At 37.3% G+C, this 18,734-nt stretch overlaps 2 protein-coding genes across 2 annotated transcripts; one reads left to right on the forward strand and one right to left on the reverse strand.

Moving 5' to 3' along the window:
* Positions 1 to 780: 780 nt before the first annotated feature.
* On the forward strand, positions 781 to 2,905 carry LOC114827275 (transcription factor bHLH139-like). Its single transcript, XM_029108924.2, has 5 exons — positions 781 to 1,350; positions 1,475 to 1,771; positions 1,997 to 2,062; positions 2,157 to 2,222; positions 2,476 to 2,905. Exons 1-5 carry the CDS (start codon positions 781 to 783, stop codon positions 2,572 to 2,574), a joined length of 1,098 nt encoding a protein of 365 aa, XP_028964757.1. The 3' UTR covers positions 2,575 to 2,905.
* A 9,081-nt stretch (positions 2,906 to 11,986) lies between these two features.
* Positions 11,987 to 18,501, reverse strand: LOC103412064 (vacuolar-sorting receptor 3-like). The gene is made up of 12 exons (XM_008350666.4): positions 17,910 to 18,501; positions 16,654 to 17,346; positions 16,475 to 16,563; positions 15,504 to 15,573; positions 15,350 to 15,433; positions 15,181 to 15,257; positions 14,999 to 15,080; positions 14,688 to 14,770; positions 14,511 to 14,577; positions 13,506 to 13,634; positions 13,302 to 13,411; positions 11,987 to 12,485 (listed from the first exon to the last, which is right to left on the reverse strand). The coding sequence occupies exons 1-12, from the start codon at positions 18,211 to 18,213 to the stop codon at positions 12,387 to 12,389; spliced, it is 1,887 nt and encodes a 628-aa protein (XP_008348888.2). The 5' UTR covers positions 18,214 to 18,501; the 3' UTR covers positions 11,987 to 12,386.
* Positions 18,502 to 18,734: the final 233 nt, after the last annotated feature.

Here is an 18,734-nt window from a genome sequence, read left to right on the forward strand (position 1 = left end):
GATGAGAACGCTTCGTTGAATGTGTGGGCACACGAGAAAGGATAAGATTAGGAAAGAGGATATCTGAGTTAAAGTAGAAGTAGTTGAAATTGAAGGAAAGATGAGAGAAAATCAGTTAAGGTGGTTTGAACATGTGAAATGAAGACCTACAGACGCTCCGGTTAGAAGATGAGATTACAAGATAGAGTTTCAAGGCCGAAGGGTAGAGGAAGACCTAAGAAGACTTGGAAAGAAACTCTAAAAAAAGATTTAGAATATTTGGATCTAACGAAATAGAATCGCGCGCAATGATGTTCTAAGATTCATACCGCCGACCTCACTTAGTGGAATATGACTTTGTTGTTGTTGTTGGTAATACCATGTGGGTGCGTGATTGTCATACTAAACCCTTTTTTTAAGTTACTAACTAATCATATAGTGATAATTACTTGTCCATGACAACAATTACTTGCCCATGACACTACAGAGTACTATTCCCTTCACTCTCGAACCATAATTTCTGCGTTGTTTTTAAAGTTATGTTATGTACCTTGATTCCATCTGAGCTGTCTTGGCCCCAGCAGGGAATCCTGCAAATTGGTTTTCAAAGAATTATGACTTGTTATGGCATTGTTCAGATTAACTAAACCCTGGATATGATTAATGACATCATTCTGTATTATTATAATTGAGTTCACAGTTGGGTATAAATATAGTCACTTTAATTTCATTTCCACCACTCATTCATACAGCATCCCTTAATTTAGAATAAAGACAATCCTTTTTGTTCCTTTGGCAAAAATGGAGCATAGTGAAGCTGTTTCAGAGGGAGAATGGACCTCTCTCAGTGGGATGTACATTGCTGAGGAGGTAGATTTCATGTCCCAGTTGCTTGGAAAATTTTCAAACCAAACATCAAGCATGGGAATAGCTCCGGATGCTTTTTGGTCTGGTGGCAACTATGAAGGTTCAAATTATTATTCATCAGAAACATCTTATTCAAATTCACTGGAGGGTAATTTTAGTGGTGGTAATAGGACTTTTTACCCCACTTCAAGCAGTGAGAGTTACTACTTGAGTGAATCTTCTCACCCCATGTTGGTAACAAACAACAGCAAAATCTCTATGTCTATTGATTTTGGTGCTGGAGATGTGATCAAAACCCTAAATTCCTCTCTCATTGAAGGAGATCATGATCAATGCTTGAACCAAGAAACAAGCGATGGCAATGCAGAAGAGAGTGGTGGAAACCCGGCGGAAGCTGTGGCCCTTGGCAATCAGAGATTTGATATGACTGCAGTAAAAGAACAATCCATGGAGGAAATTAACCCCACCAAGAATTCATTGAAAGTATCTCAAAGCTTAGAAAATGTAAGTATATTTTTCTCACCCTTCTGTCAAAATTATTTACTTAATTGTTACCATTTCTTAAAAATATAATAATAATACAGGAGTTGGTTTATTTGAGCATTTTTTTATCATAAATACAATGCAGGTTCAAATGAATAAGAGGAACATAAAGGCAAAGAAAAGCCAGCAGGTGACAGCTAGCAACAATGAAGAAGACGGTAATGCCGCTGGGCTCAACAGACAGAGCTACAGTTGCTGCTCAGGAGATGATCAGTCCAATATTGTTGCCTCACATTCCCATGAGAATTCTCAGGAGCTGAGTGGAGTTAGTATTACTTCAACTTCAAGCTTGAGTCCAACAGAGGTTGCAGCTCTCAACTTGAGTGGCAAATCAAGAGCTAGAAGGGGGTCAGCCACTGATCCCCAAAGCCTCTATGCAAGGGTGAGTTCCTATACACTATAAAAAGGTTTTATAGACTGCGTCTATTTTCCTTTAAGAAAATGATATATGCACACCAATTTTCTCCACTTGCACATTCCTATTTATTTTTATCTCTTGATTTTTTTTATAATCTATTCGATCGAAGACCAGAAATAAACCTGGTGTCCCAAAATCACTTTCCATTTGTAAAATAGCTCATTTTTCTATTTTTCTTCTGTCGTGCAGAAAAGAAGAGAGAAAATAAATGCGAGGCTGAGAGTCCTGCAGGGCCTTATCCCCAATGGAACAAAGGTAGTCATAATTCCTTGAGACATAATATTTTGTCCAAAAAAACATGATGCAGATTGAATTCTCAAATATCTAACTTAGATGCGTGAAAATGCAGGTTGATATTAGCACAATGCTTGAGGAAGCTGTCCATTATGTGAAATTTTTACAACTCCAAATCAAGGTAATAACAAAATCAAATGGTCTAATTAAGAAGGTTTAAAATGAAATCTGAAACAATAATTCTATTCAAAGAAACACGAAAATGACACTATAGTATGGTTGGGCCTTTCTATTGGACGTAGAACTCACCTGCAGTAGAGAGTGTCTCAGCAAATATGTCGGTTTATGTGTCCATAGAGCAATTACTCTATCTGAGAGTAGATACTGATATTGGTTTTTTTTTTTTTTTTGTCCCCTTGTTTGTGGTTTTGTAGCTGTTAAGCTCTGATGATACGTGGATGTATGCTCCCATCTATTACAGTGGAATGAACTTAGGACTTGATCTGAAGCTCACCACACCACAGCAATCATAAAAATTTTGAGATTGGAAAATGCTTTGGAATTCTATACTTCTCTCAACTCTCAACTTATGTGACAAAGTTGAGATAACTGTTCGCAAAGAAGTTAGGTTCTACAGCATTTTCCATAAAAAAGAATTAGTTATGCAGAGTAGTAAAGTCCTAATTATTTTATCGAATCGTAGCAGCTGAGCTGTGAGCTCCACTACCAAAACTAGATCTCCTACAATTTACTCAATTTTGGTTGAATGACTTGATTCATGTTACTGTGATAGGATGATTGTTCTGTAGATGTTATTCTTCCACTTCAGAATGATGATAATAAAGGTGATGTTGGAAAAAAAAATATTCTAGTGGAAGTCTCCAATTTGACTTAACCATTGTGATTTCCTAATTAAGCACATATATATTTATACATTTATTTGAAGTTTGTTTTAAATTGAGGATTTATATTCTATTATGATGTATGTGATAACAGTTGTCAATGAAAATTAGTAACATGACTTATTAGTCCAAATTCAAAATTTGTCAATTTTCTAAAAGTGAAAAAAAAAAGACAAATAATTTGTTAAAAAGTGACGTGTCATTGCCAATCCTTCCTCAAATTACAACGCATTGCAATCCCTATTGCTTTAAATGTAGGAATTTATTAGGTTTATTTAGAAAACTAATTAGAGATTTGATTTGATTTTGTATCATGGTATTTTTGGCATTTACACATTAGGGTTTTTTTAGGTTTATATGGCTATAAAGATAGCTTGTAATATAATTTGGGAAACAACTCAGTCGAAATGTAGTCTCTTCAGTTCATATAGCATTTTTGACAATTCCATTTAATAAAATTTTATATTCATTTAGTTCAATTGTTCATTGCGTACTCTAATATTCAACTTGGTACCAGAGCAAGTTTGATCCTTCAGGGTTGAATTTGTTCTTGGTAGCTAGTTTGTTTGTCTTGTCACGTTCCTCTTCTTTGTATTGGTTTGTGTATTCTTTTTTTTTATCAAACGATAGATTTTGTTGGATTAGATGTTAGATTAGCCGCTAACAGGTTTGAACACACGCCGTCATGTAAGAACTCAACACCTTTCTACTACTATAGTAAAAGGCCACTTGCAGTTTGTTTGTTGTCTTGTCCGTTGTTTGTTCTGATACAGTTGTTCTTCGGTTTAGTTTGTGAAAAAAAAAGGTCTGTAGGATACGAAGTCGTGAAACCCAGAAATCATCCCTGTTTTCATTGTCTGATCAGAACCTCCTGCTTGAGCCACACCATGCATCTACGGCTGCCATTGAACCATCACATCTCACCTGTCGTCTCCGCCTTGGATCACTGCCGCTTTTTCTAATCCGTATTATTGACCTGTTATTCTCAATCTGCATACACTACAGGAACAAATACACGAGAAACATTGACGTGTTATTGCTAATCCTTATACACCATGTGTTCTTCAATGTATTATATGGTAATTCTATATAAATGTATTCGATGACATTGCCAATTCACATACATTCAGTTTTCCTCAAATCCTTATGCATTGTTGGATGTCTATATTCAAACCCTTATTTCTAATGCAATATTACCTACAAAATGATTGAAAGTTGACTGATAAAGTCAACAAAACCGATCGAGTTCATGATTGACCAGACACACACAGGCACTCGACCATTATGCCATCCTCAATCATTTGTAAGCAGTCGCCATGAGTCAGTAAGAGCAAACGAGGGCGTCACGGCCGAATAAAATGCTCGTCTTTAAGGTTGCATTAACTACGTGTGTTTACGTAACCGTAATTGGAATCAAATGGCAGAGTTGGATTCCGATTACGAGTTACTCTTGCGTTTACTAAATATTAGGGAATAAAAAAATATGGGGTCCATACAAATTTAGGAATTCAATTCCTCCAAAGTAGAGGAATTGAGCTCCTTGGATGAAGGTAGTATTTCAATTTTGTGTGAAGCCCGGAATAGGGAATCAACTTGTCTTGCTCATTATACCTTTAAATAATTTATGGAGAGTCAATTTCCATGCCCACCCATTCCCGCTACCCAGCACCATTCAGTCTCCATCTCTTGTGTTGGTTATGTTATCTTCAAATTTCTTCTCTCTTTAACCAACCCATAAACAAAAGAATTCAAATTTTTCAAATTTTATAAATGTTCCAACAAAAGCAAGTCTATTAAAAATCAATATTGTCATGTTCTTGGTCATAATAATATAATTAATTTACTTTAAAAAATAATCCAATTAACTATTATATAAATAAGGGTATTTTAGTAATCATAGTGGTATTCATTCGGATTTATGTGAACTAGTAAACAGCACAAATGAAATCAATGCTATTTTTATTCCGATTCCAGAACATTCAAGTAAACATTTTCAATAGAAATCTGATTCTGATTCCTCCTCATTCCAACTCCTCCTCAATCCTATTCATCTTCAATTCAATTCTTTTTTATTTGCAGTTGCACTGAGAAGCGCAGGGTGCCTAAGAATTTGTGGGTTAAGAGTCGGAGTCAATGTCAACTACTATGAGTCAACACAGCTAACTTTTTGCATTTCTGACCATTCAGCATCCGTATGTAAACTTAATTGACACAACAAAGATACAAGTAATTTGTAGCTCAACTAGTTAACAGTGTTTGTCTATGCAATTGAGCTCATGTGCTCGATTTTTCCTTAAAATATTCAATGAAAATTGACATGAGAGTGTTGGAGTATGTGGCCAAGTGGCCAACTTTTGACTTTAAAAAATTATAAAGAAAAAGGTAGACAAAATAATTATGTCTCTTCCTTATTTTGGGGAAAAGAAAAGGGATTTTTGTCTAAAGTTTTCTTGGTCCATGGGAAGTCACGGGGTGACTTGAATGAAGGCTATGTTATGATGAGGGAGCTGCTGCCCTTTTGTTTTTTTAAGAGAGCAGAAAAATTGGTGAGCCGAAGAGAAGAGAGGGAGAGAAAGAAGGTACTGCTGCAGTACCATTTTGAGAGAAGGAGTTGTTGTTCCTTTCATTGGATAGTTTTCACTCCATCAAAGTGTTATTGTTGTAATAGCTTTGAGCTTTGTATAGAGAAGAAATTAATCACTATATTTCTTTCTCTATTTGTTTCTTTAGAGTGTGAGAGTTATTGGGTGTATTGGGTTATTTGGGTTGTGAGATTGCCAACACTTTGTAAACTCCCATTTGGTTGATAGTGGATTATTGGGTGAGCTCCTACTGCTCCGAGGACGTACTCCAGTTACACTGACTGTTGAGGAACCTCGTTAAAATCTTGGTGTCTTTAATATTTTGTTCTTGCATTTCATTTGATATATTTCCTGTGGGTTAACAAAGAGTTGGTTCTAAAGGGTTTGGTGCTATCTTAGCACAACAATTGGTATCAGAGCACTGGTTGCTCTTGGGTACTGTCTAGTTGCCAAAGATGTCAGACGGGCAAGATGAAAATCCTTTTGGAAGCAGCTCCGGGTTCGCAAGAACTACGGTGCAAAATGCAAAGTTCGAAGTGGAAAAGTTTGATGGCACAAATAACTTCGGGATGTGGCAATGTGAGGTCAAAGATGTGTTGGCTCAACAAGATCTACTTACCGCTTTGGGAGAGAAGCCAGAAGCTATGTCGAAGCCGGAATGGGAGAAATTAAATTTGTGGGCTTGCTCTTCAATTCGGTTGTGCCTTGCAAAAACTCAGAAGTATTTTGTGATGCGGGAGACGGTAGCAAGTGTGTTGTGGTAAAAATTGGAAGACAAGTATATGACGAAGAGTGCAGAGAACCGGCTACACTTGAAGAAAAAGCTCTACCGCTTCCAATACAAAGAAGGTACAAAAATGATTAGACACCTTGATGCTTTTAATAAGTTGATTGCCGACTTGTTAAATTTAGATGAGGATATTAAGGATGAAGATAAGGCCTTAATATTGTTGAATTCCTTGCCGGACTCTTATGAGCATTTTGTTACCACTATTATGCATGGTAAAGAAACTGTGAAATTTAAAGATGTGTCAAATGCCTTGATGAATTATGAAATGAGGCATAGAGATAAAAATCATGATAGTACCTCTGAAGCTTTATTTGTTAGAGGTAGATTATCGGAGAGGAGGTCATCTTCTAGTAGGAAAAAATCACAATCTCGACCTAGAGGAAACTCTAAAGGTAGAAAACCTTTGGAAAGGGATGAATGTGCCTTTTGTCGTAATAAGGGTCATTGGAAGAAAGATTGTCCTAAGTTGAACACCAAAGGAAAAGAAAGTTCTGAAGCCAATGTTGCTGAGGTTGAAACAGATTTTTCTGATTTTGCTTTAACCACTTCCTCATCATTTGATTGTGCTACTAAGTGGGTGTTGGATACGGGTTGTACTCATCATATGACTCTTCACAAGGATTGGTTTTCAAGCTTGAAAGAGTTTGATGGTAGCGTTGTGTTCATGGGAGATGACAATCCTTGCACAACAAAAGGGACTGGTACAGTTCGTTTGAAGTTGCATGATGGCATGGTTAAAGAGTTGACAGGTGTTCGGTATGTACCGAATTTGAAGAAAAATCTTATTTCTTTGGGTACTTTGGAATCTAAGGGTTTCAGGTTTCATTCAGATGGACAGACATTGAAAGTTACTTATGGTGCACTTGTTGTGATGAAAGCTCCTAGATGTGGCCATTTGTATTTATTGAAGGGAAGCACTGTGACAGGTGAAGCATCTGTAGTCTCTGAAAATATGGGCACATCTGATTCAGATACTACTAGACTGTGGCATATGAGATTAGGCCATGCCGGTGAGAAAGCTCTACACGGGCTTGTGAAAAAAGGTCTTCTAAAAGGTGCCACGACTTGTAAGCTTGATTTTTGCGAGCATTGTGTCTTGAGGAAGCAAACTAGAGTGAAGTTTGGTACTGCTGTACATCAGACGAAGGGCATTCTTGATTATGTGCATTCGGATGTTTGGGGTCCTACAAAGACTCCCTCTTTGAGTGGTAGACATTGGTTCGTGACCTTTGTTGATGATTATTCAATAAGGTCTTGGGTCTACACTATGAAGCACAAGAGTGAGGTGTTAAACATTTTCTTGGGTTGGAAGAAAATGGTTGAGAACCAGACTGGGAGAAAGATTAAGATTTTGAGATCGGATAATGGTGGTGAATACACATCCGATCCTTTCTTTAAAGTTTGCAAAGAGGAAGGAATTGTGAGACATTTCAGTGTTCGGGGAACTCCACAACAAAATGGAGTTGCAGAAAGATTGAATCGAACCTTGCTTGAGAAGGTTAGATGTATGTTGTCCTAGTTGGGTTTAAGCAAGTCATTTTGGGCAGAAGCAGTTAATTATGCATGTCACATCATCAATCGGTTACCCTCAGCTGCTGTTCAGGGTAAGACACCAATAGAGGTATGGACTGGAAAACCTTCTTCTGATTATGACTATATCCGTATTTTTGGTTAACCTGCTTATTTTCATGTGACTGAAAATAAACTTGATCCTAGAGCCAAAAAGGCTATCTTTCTTGGTTTTAGTAGTGGTGTCAAAGGTTACAGGTTGTGGTGCCCAGAGATGAAAAAACTTGTAATCAGTAGAGATGTGACATTTGATGAAGAAAGTATGTACAAAGTCTCTGAGAAGAATGTGAAAGATGTCCAACAGGTGGAGCTTGAGAAAGTTGCCTCTGGTACTTCAAATCCTATTTCCGCTGATGTTGAAGTCACTACAAGTGAAGAAGTTGGAGACCATGAGGATGTTGAAGAAGTTGAACTTGAAGATTCTATTCAAGTTGAAGAGCAAGTTTCACCTCAAGAGTCTATTGCCAAGAACAGAGGAAAGAGACAAATTATCAAGCCAGCTCGGTATAGTGACTATGTTGCTTTTGCTCTTCCTATTATCACTGAAGAGATTCCATCCAATTTTGAGGAAGCCATTGAGAGTGAGGAGAAGAAGAGGTGGTGCAATGCCATGGGTGATGAGATGAATTCTCTCTTGAAGAACAAGACTTGGGAGTTAGCTAAATTGCCTAAGGGCAAGAAAGCTATCGGTTGCAAATGGGTGTATGCCAAGAAGGAAGATACTGATGAGAAAAGCAATGTGAGATTTAAAGCAAGATTAGTTGCTAAAGGGTATGCACAAAAGGAGGGCATTGACTACAATGAAATATTTTCTCCAGTTGTGAAGCACTCCTCAATTCGTATTATGTTAGCTCTTGTTGCACAATATGATCTTGAGCTTGTGCAACTCGATGTGAAGACGGCTTTCCTACATGGTGATTTGAATGAAGAGATTTATATGTGTCAACCGGATGGGTATATAGTGAAAGGGAAGGAAAATTTGTTTTGCAACTTGAAGAAATCACTTTATGGCTTGAAGCAATCTCCAAGGCAATGGTATTTGAGGTTTGATAAATTTATGAGAGGCCAAAATTATTCTAGAAGTCAATATGATCATTGTGTGTACTTCAAGAAGTTGCAAGATGGGTCTTTCATTTATTTGTTGATATATGTTGATGATATGTTGATTGCCTCAAAAAATGTTGAAGAGATTGAAAAATTGAAGAAGCAAATGAAGAATGAGTTTGAGATGAAGGATCTTGGTGAAGCGAAGAAGATCCTTGGCATGGAGATCACTAGAGATAGAGAGAAGGGTTTGGTCAGTTTGAATCAAAGACAATACCTTGAGAAGTTGATTCGGAAGTTTGGAGTTCATGATTCAACCAAACCGGTTAGTACCCCTTTGGCTCCTCATTTTAAATTGAGTTCTCTACAATGTCCTAAAAATGATAAAGAGAAGCTGCAAATGAAAAATATACCATATGCAAATTTGGTTGGTAGTTTGATGTATGCAATGGTATGCTCTAGACCGGATATTGCTCATGCAGTTGGCATGGTGAGTCGATATATGCATAATCCAGGTAAAGAACATTGGCAAGCAGCTAAGTGGATATTGAGGTATCTCCATGGTACTCGAGATGTTGGTTTATGCTTTGAGAGAGATGACTCTGGTATTGGTCATTTTGCAGTTGGTTATGTTGATTCAGATTATGCAGGTGATCTGGATGGAAAGAAGTCTACTACAGGCTATGTGTTTACTATGGCTAAAGGGCCAGTTTGTTGGAGGTCCATTTTGCAGTCGTCTGTTGCCTTGTCTACTACAGAGGCTGAATATATGGCAGTTGCTGAAGCTATAAAGGAGGCCATTTGGATACATGGGCTGATTAGAGATTTGGGGGTTGATCAGAAGCAGGTGGAGGTACATTGTGATAGTCAGAGTGCCATTTATTTGGCTAAGTATCAGGTTCATCATGCGAGGACCAAGCACATAGATGTGCGTTATCACTTTGTTCGTGAAATTGTTGGTGAAGGGGAAATCATTCTCCAGAAGATTCTAACTAAAGACAACCCCGCTGATATGTTGACTAAGGTTGTTGGTGTAGCCAAGTTTGTTCATTGCTTGAACTTGGCTCACATTTTGCCTATATAAAGAAGGCGTTGAGCAGTAGGAGTTTTGGAGCATTTGGCTCGGCATGAGTTGTTCTCTTGCTAGTGTTTGGGAGTGATGTTGTGTGTTAATTGTGTTGGTTGGCTTATCATGGCGTTTTTCGGAACTTGGCCAAGGTGGAGATTGTTGGAGTATGTGGCCAAGTGGCCAACTTTTGACTATAAAAAATTATAAAGAAAAAGGTAGACAAAATAATTATGTCTCTTCCTTATTTTGGGGAAAAGAAAAGGGATTTTTGTCTAAAGTTTTCTTGGTCCATGGGAAGTCACGGGGTGACTTGAATGAAGGCTATGTTATGATGAGGGAGTTGCTGCCCTTTTGTTTTTTTAAGAGAGCAGAAAAATTTGTGAGCCGAAGAGAAGAGAGGGAGAGAAAGAAGGTACTGCTGCAGTACCATTTTGAGAGAAGGAGTTGTTGTTCCTTTCATTGGATAGTTCTCACTCCATCAAAGTGTTATTGTTGTAATAGCTTTGAGCTTTGTATAGAGAAGAAATTAATCACTATATTTCTTTCTCTATTTGTTTCTTTAGAGTGTGAGAGTTATTGGGTGTATTGGGTTATTTGGGTTGTGAGATTGCCAACACTTTGTAAACTCCCATTTGGTTGATAGTGGATTATTGGGTGAGCTCCTACTGCTCCGAGGACGTACTCCAGTTACACTGACTGTTAAGGAACCTTGTTAAAATCTTGGTGTCTTTAATATTTTGTTCTTGCATTTCATTTGATATATTTCCTGTGGGTTAACAAAGAGTTGGTTCTAAAGGGTTTGGTGCTATCTTAGCACAACAGAGAGAACGTAAAAATAAAGTTTATAGAGTGCCTGAGAATTTGTGGATCAATTATCCTGATTGTACAAATAGTTTAGGTATTTTTTTGAATTTATATTAATTAGACACCCATATGCACTTAGATCATTTTTAGTAGAATCTCTAAATAGGGACAACCACCGTATAAATTAAGTATAAAACAAATATGTGGACAAAATAAATCTCTAGTGGATCATAAAGTATATGGACTCACTGAATACATAGTATATTTAAGACTTAAATGTCAAAATGATCCTTGTGTTTTACTCTATCGACCAAATCAGTCCATGTGTTTTCAATTTGGCCAAATTGGTTCCTCTGTTTACATCTGTTAGTCAATTCATGACAATCCGTTAAAAGACAGTTAAAATTGACATGTCCTAAATTACATAGTACTCAAGTGAATTGAACGAAGCATCAATTTCTAAAGATATGTATCGTATCTGTTTAGTAGGTGTACATAAAATTACATTTTTGTCCTCTCACGTGCTTGGCACATATCAATTTTTAACGGCCATTTAATGGATTGTCTTTAATTAGCTAACAGATGTAAACATAGGGACAAATTTGACCAAATTGAAAACACAAGAGCTAAATTGGATGATAGAGTAAAACACAAGAACCATTTTTCACATTTAAGCCTTTAAGTAAGGGAACTTTAACAAAAAAAACTCCCGGTATTGTTTACTTTAACGAAAAACCATATTTTTATACTAAAAAATCAATCCTGGTACTATTCACTTTACCCTTTATTTTGTTTTTATTGTTAAAACTCAAAGTTTTTAAATCTTTTTCATTAGTTTTCCTTTTAATTAATTCAAAAAATGTTAACATAAACAAAAAATATGCACCTAATCAAATTATCGTCTAAAATCTATTAAAGCTTCAAATTTAGGAATTCTAATATAAAAACTCACCCATTGAAGGCAATATTCTTTTAGGAACACAAAGATTCTCTTTAAGTCCTTAAATGAGTACTCAAAGGTGGTGGTGGAGATGCTCTTAGGCAGGAAAACAATTATCACACCTTTTCTCCACTCACAAACCTTTGTTTAATCCTATCAATTTTGTAGCTAGAAAATGAAAATGAAAAACGAAATGGTTATGAAACGGACCTTTAGGAAACCACAACAACAGCAAGCAAAGAACATCAAAACAAAACTGTTTCTTGCATAAAAATTATAACTATAACATGAATAAGGTATAAGTTATAACATGAAGTCAGTCTCAACTTTCAGGCAATAGCAAGTTACAGAATAACAACAGATTAACTAAATGGAAAGGATTCAATATTTGAGGATGGGAAGAGACTTTTTCTGACACTAGACCTACACTCCTTGCAATCGACCTTACTCCAAGGGATTGGCATGCTACAGTCCTACGAAACAAGACGTTCTAATCTGCATTCATTTACAGTCCGATACAACGTAGAGGAATATGAAAGATTATGCTCAAACAAACATTCGAGACTACAAAAGAAAGATGTATAACAATCCATATCCATGCTGCGCCATATAAAATCCTCAACGTGCAATAATGGAGTTCCATCTTCATTCCCTCTCCTCGTTCACATGATTTGGAACTTCGGCTTGGCTGTCCAAAGGCATATATTGTGCCATTATAGCTCTTATCTCCGAATCCATGTATGACTGCAAAAATATAATTGAAAGTATCAGCAACCTGAATCAACAACAAAAAAGTGGAAGAGTTTTGTATCCTCACTTTAATCAACTCCCACAATAAAATCATCATCTAACTATAGCAGTCCTCACAGGTTAAAAAGTTGATTAAAAGACTTGTGAATGCAAATCAAAGTAGATTTCGTAGTCCGAGACACAGCCAGTCTTTAACCATGAAGGTTTCAACACACCAAAATCAATAGTGTGATAGGTATAGTTAGTACCCTCATACTATCGTAAAGCTCATGTACATTGAAGTCAACCACACAAGACACATAATTAAAGACAGTAGGAAGATTGTTGTCAATTTTGACCCTAAAATCTACCCGCATACAAAAACCCATGTATGCGCAAGCAAATTTGTTCCATTATCCGACTGGTAACTTATGCGGTTTCACTAAACACAGACAATTCTAATGCACGACAGTCCATTTCCCTGCCAATAGGTTGGGGTCAACACCCCATCAATATGCAGCCCTGCCACTAAGAATAAATGGTTCCACTGTACTTCACCATGAGTTCCATACTTCTATGGAAATGTTCTATCTTTTCTTTTTTGGTTAAAACATGTTCAAGTTTTAGATATTCAAAAATTAAAACAATTGCATCACAATCCATGCACAACCAGAGTTCACCTGATGCATTGATCATCGATAAATACAATTTTATCAACCTCAGGACAACCACTAAAGATGATCCAATAATACCACAATTAATAGGAGACTCCAGACTTAACAATGATATACATGAAGTCTGCAATGAAGAAACAAAGCACAGAAAGCTCACTCGTAATCTGTATTTGTACACGAGGTATGCCCCACCAGCAGCCATCGCCAAGCCTAATAAAATAACCCACACAGCAACCCACGCAGACTTTCCCCCACCAGAAGCCTTACCTGCAGATTACCAAGGGGAGTACATCAGAATAAGCACTTACAGTATATATATTCAGAACTCGTAAACATTAAAAGCTCGAGTTGCTGGACTCACTTATGCAGGTATCATGGTCCCTGATATACAGAAGATTTCCACCGCACGAGCAATCATAACTCCCCCAGGTATTTTTACAGCTACATTCAGGGCACTGACAGGCTTTCCTCTCTTTGCATTCATCAATATCTGAGTTTTAAAAAAAAATTTAGCAACAATTAGATCCAAGATATTTCATTGCAAAGATTCTGGATGATGATCTACTTTTATGTTATATTGGCTACTTTGATTAATGACAAGTTAAGAAGTTCAGCATGCCACAAAACCTCTACACTGATCCCTAGTTGACCGCATAAATGTAGAACAAAATTAAATGACCATTCAAATGGATATTTGCTTGACATGGATCACCCACTTGCTTACCACAATGATATGGATAAAGCTAAATTTCACTAAATTATCAATAACATGTAGTTTTATAAAATTTACGGCAGGTTCAAGTATAACTTAACCAGTAGGGCAAACCAACTGAATGAGAAGCTCCAAAACCTAGCTTGTAGAGACTTTTACTGTTTGCCCATCCTCAATCATTCGAAACTTAAACACCAAAGCATCTGAAGGAGAATAATAAATATACAGTGCTAGGGGCATAATTGCTGTGACCTAAAATTCATGGGTTCTACATATTACTGCAGTTTGGTAGCGAGTCCCATTACTTCCTATTTGTGCAAGGCCATAGTCTCCGGTTAAAATATGAAATCATGGAAGAATACTCCAGTAGATCTTTCATGCATAAGCATATACAAGCAAACCATTCAGTTCAATATAGCATAGCACGGTTAACAACTTCTGTAGATTGTCTTGATGCACCACTGGGACATTAATCCATTTGTAAGTTTATGCTGATTCAGAATGAAACTTAAAAAAAATAAAACAAATAAAAAGGAAGCGCATACTTAATTTCGAGTGGTCTGAACTACGTCTTTTTAGATGTATACAACATAGTAGATTTATTCTGAGCTGAAAACCATCAACAGGACATGCCAAGGCGATAATTTTTCTTACCTTCACAACTTTTAACACCATCGCCTTTAAACCCAGGAGGACACTGACATTGGACCTCTCCATTATCCTGTCCAGAAAATAACCTTACTTAAAATTCAATCATTTGATACGCGAATAAAAACCAATGGCAGTCAGAGTTTTCTTATACAGAAAATGGGAATGCACAAAACCACTTACTGTGCAAGCAGTGAATGCATGCCCATCTCGAGCTTCATGCCAACAACCTCCATTGTTTACCTTGCACCTCCCAGGCCCACTCGCTGGAAATGAAAGGTAATATTCCTCAACAAAAAGTCATATTGCAGAACAAGGAAAAATATGTTTGGAAAAAAAGGAAGGATCTGAGCTATCCTTTTTTTTAGGCGAACCTGAGCTATTATTTTATTACAATGAAGAAGAATAAAAGAAAATATGTGCATATTAATTCCCTCAAATTTGGCTTCCCTAGTTAAATTTTATGGCCGTTTTAGGGTATCTTTTATTGTTACCTTCACAGGTAGTGTAACCATCTCCTTTAAATTGCACACCATCAACCAGAGGGCACTCACATACCCTTCCACGAAATGTATCCTGAGGAAACAAACCATAGTCACCAAAAGCAAGAGTTAGAATACCCATTTCTTTCAATTTTCAAAAGATAAATGATAAGCCAGTAGGTTACAATTTATACCTTGCAGGCTGTGAGGTTGGCTGCTTTATTCTGCCAGCAACCACCATTATTATCCAAGCACTCATTCGTCTCCACATCTACCATGAATAAATAGTAAACCAGAACTTAATTTTGGAATAAAAACAATCAGAAAGAGATAAGAAACACCACGATAACAAAAGGGGCATACCAGTACTCAGACAAACAGCTGGCTCAGTAGTTTCCTCAAACCCAGAACAGATGGCCTTCAGAACTGCACCTTTCTCCAACTTGCCTGCAAGCAAATAGTTTAGAGATGGAAGCTTCTCAATTGTTATCTGAGAAACAAAAAAACAAGGACAAACCTCGGTATTGGCGATTATTGACAACAAGGGTAGGCAATATGGTTACATCACCTCTTGATCCTTTTCCAACCTACAAAGAGTGTTCCCGTCAAGCAAGTATAAATAACTAAACTAATATCACCAATTCAAAGAATCACATTGCAGAGCCAACAACAACCAAGCCTTATCCCACTAGATGGGGTCGGTGTATGAATCCTAGAATGCCACTGCGCTCGGTTTTGTGCCAAGTCTTCTGTTAGATCCAAGTACTCCATATCTTTTCTTATAGTCTCTTTCAAAGACTTCCTAAGTCTTCCTCTACTCCTTGTGGCCTAAGCCTAAGTCTCATAGTGGCATCTTCTAACCGGAGCATTTGTACTTTCACGTGTCTAAACCATCTTAACCGATTTTCTTTCATCTTATCTTCAATTGCAGTCACTCCTACTTTACCTTGGATATCCTTATTTTTAATCCTACCCCTTCTCGTGTGCCCACACGTCCAACGAAGCATTCTCATCTTCGCTGCACTCATTTTTTGCACGAATTGCTTTTTGACGACCCAACATTTCGTGCCATAAAGCATCACTAGGCTTATTGTCGTCCTATAAAATTTTCCCTAGAGCTTTAGTGGCATATGACGATGGCACAACACACCCAATACACTCTTCCACTTCATCCATCCAGCTTGCATTCTATGGTTGAGATCTCCATCTAATTTTCCGTATTTTGCAAGATAGATCCAGATAATGAAATCGTTTACTCTTTGGTACTTCCTGATCTTCAATCCTCACCACTATCTCATTTGGGCCCCCATTCCCACTAAACTTGCTCCATCTACATATCCTTTATTACTTGGATATATGTTACTCGTACTCTTTTCTTCTCTATAATCCTCCAAAAAAATTTCTCTTAGACCCTATCATACACTTTTCCAAATCTACAAGGACCATTGCAAATCTTAAAATAGAAAATAAAAGGGAAAGAACAAATACCTGAGCATCTTGCTCTTCTTTCAGAACAGTATTTTCAGAGTCTGCATTAGGGTCTCCCATACACTTCTCAATCTTCTTAATATCAAGCCCTGACAACACGTCACATGAATATTAGAAGCTCATTCTACATTAATCATTAATCTTCTAAGAAACATCAGATGCAAAATATAATGACTTACCAAGAGATTTAATGACACCATCAGCACATTCCTTGTTGTACTTTTTCTCCTTCATGGGACATCTAATTTGAAAATCAGTTACATAGTCCCACCATACCCAAGGCTTTTTGGTCTCATTTACCACTCTAAAAACACATAGCTGCCTTAAATTTTCAAGAACCACATCTTTACCATCGTAACCACTGCTGAAGTCCTGTTCTGGATCAGGAGCACAATATCTTCCATGATTGATGCACTGAGACTTGCACTGTTTGCTTAAGGTAAATGCCTGAGGACAGTACCAAGTTATATAATGAGGTGTGAACTGAGTGTAACCGCCTTTTTCAAGTATCTGGGCTGCACCCCTAAAATCCTTCATAAATTCCATCAACATGTCACATTTAACCCCACATTCATCGTTGCTGTTGGTCCAAAGTTGATATTCCACACGATCATCTGGATGCGGAACAGCTTCTCTCCAGTCGAGATTCACATTGACCATATCACCAGCATTGATTGCTTTCTTTAAAATTTGGCCAAAACTTTTTTCAATGAGCGCAGACGGTATTGTTATGTTCTCAATGTATTTGGCAGTGGAACCATCCTCTTCAGGTGAGTCCATGGTTATTAATGCCTCCTCAATATCATCAGCAACAAGAACTGCAGAAGCCCCAGCTTTCTGGGCATTCCAAACCTTCAAGGCAAAGAAACAATCTGGAAAGCACGAGCAACAGTTTTAACACAAGAAATGCCGACTTAAAAAAGGGGGCTATGTATATGTACATTAAAGAATCACTAACGTAGGATTATAATTTAATATACGTAACTTTTACAGATACAAACAATAACAATAAAGAATTTCTGCTAACAAAAACCAAATTAATCTGACTTATGAAATGACTGTCTGCAAGATTAACCAAAAGAAGAGCTAATTGATTCAGACTTGCCAAAAATGGAATCTCCAAATCCAACAAAAACAGACCAATTGAAGCTTATATTTTTCAATAGCACACAAACTACTCAAAGTTACCCCAAAATGAACCGAAACACACCATTCAAACCGGAAACACTCAAAATAACATTCAAATTACCAAAACTACAATAAGGGTAACTCCTAAATTTAACAAAAACAAGCAAATTGAACCCCCAAAACTCATAATACTCATCAAATTGCTCAAAAATACAAAAAGGGCACCTCCTAAATTAACCAAAGCAATCAAATTGAACCTCAAAACTCACAAAAGAAATCAAACCATCGAAAATTACGAAATGGGTACCTCCACGATCGACCAAAACGAAAGTTGGGAGAGCTCCGGGTCTCGATTCAAACTTAATCCCAAATTCAGAGAACTCCTTGCATCCCTTCTGATTCTGCTTCGGGTACAGCACGGCGCCGGCCATGCTGCCTCCGTACTGAGGAATCCCGAAGTTGCCAATGGCACTGTCGTACGTGCCCTTGATTTTATCCGGGGATGTGACCCTCAAGCTGTTCTTCTCCACCACGAATCTCCCATTCGCCATAGACAGCAGCAGAAACCCTAGAAAGAATCTCAGCGCTGCTGAACTCTGAAGCTCCATCATTCCAGAGAATAGCGGGAAAAAGAAAAGAAGGGGCTTTGGGAATCGAATTCACTGAAAACACAGATATAAAGCTCGTTTCTTTTTCCTTTTTTTTTCAATTTATCATAATTTATTGGGTTTTAGAAAAAAATAGAAACTGGGTTTTGGTGAATTTGTGGATTTCTGAAATATGTATGAGAAGTTGGAAACGCTAACAAGATCTCCACTGTCGTTTATTGCTCTGCATCAATGTCTTTTACTCCCACTAATATACTTTTTCTTAATTTTATAGTTAATGGAAATTAATCTAAATTTGATTAGTTACAGGTGGAGCTTATGACGTTGTTTGAGATTCCTAAATTGCCCCTGAAACGTATAAATCACGCCAAAGGATTGAGTGGTGGTTTGGTCAGTTCAAGTGAAATCCACAGTGTCTGGAGTCTGTCACATAGCATTTTCCCTCGGACCAAAATTGTCTTCAACGTGTTGCTTCTCACGATTTTCCTCTCCCCTTCATTCTTGTTGTTGGTTTTTTGTTTTTT

This window comes from Malus domestica, chromosome 10, assembly GCF_042453785.1.
Source record: "Malus domestica chromosome 10, GDT2T_hap1".
Taxonomy (NCBI): Eukaryota; Viridiplantae; Streptophyta; class Magnoliopsida; order Rosales; family Rosaceae; genus Malus; species Malus domestica.

Coding starts and splice junctions, on each gene's coding strand:
- LOC114827275 (XM_029108924.2), top strand. CDS start 781: ATGGAGCATAGTGAAGCTGTTTCAGAGGGAGAATGGACCTCTCTCAGT. Junction 1,351..1,474: donor TATCTCAAAGCTTAGAAAAT/GTAAGTATATTT, acceptor AATACAATGCAG/GTTCAAATGAATAAGAGGAA. Junction 1,772..1,996: donor CCCAAAGCCTCTATGCAAGG/GTGAGTTCCTAT, acceptor TCTGTCGTGCAG/AAAAGAAGAGAGAAAATAAA.
- LOC103412064 (XM_008350666.4), bottom strand. CDS start 18,213: ATGATGGAGCTTCAGAGTTCAGCAGCGCTGAGATTCTTTCTAGGGTTT. Junction 15,258..15,349: donor AGCTGTTTGTCTGAGTACTG/GTATGCCCCTTT, acceptor TATTCATGGTAG/ATGTGGAGACGAATGAGTGC. Junction 15,081..15,180: donor CCAACCTCACAGCCTGCAAG/GTATAAATTGTA, acceptor TTGTTTCCTCAG/GATACATTTCGTGGAAGGGT.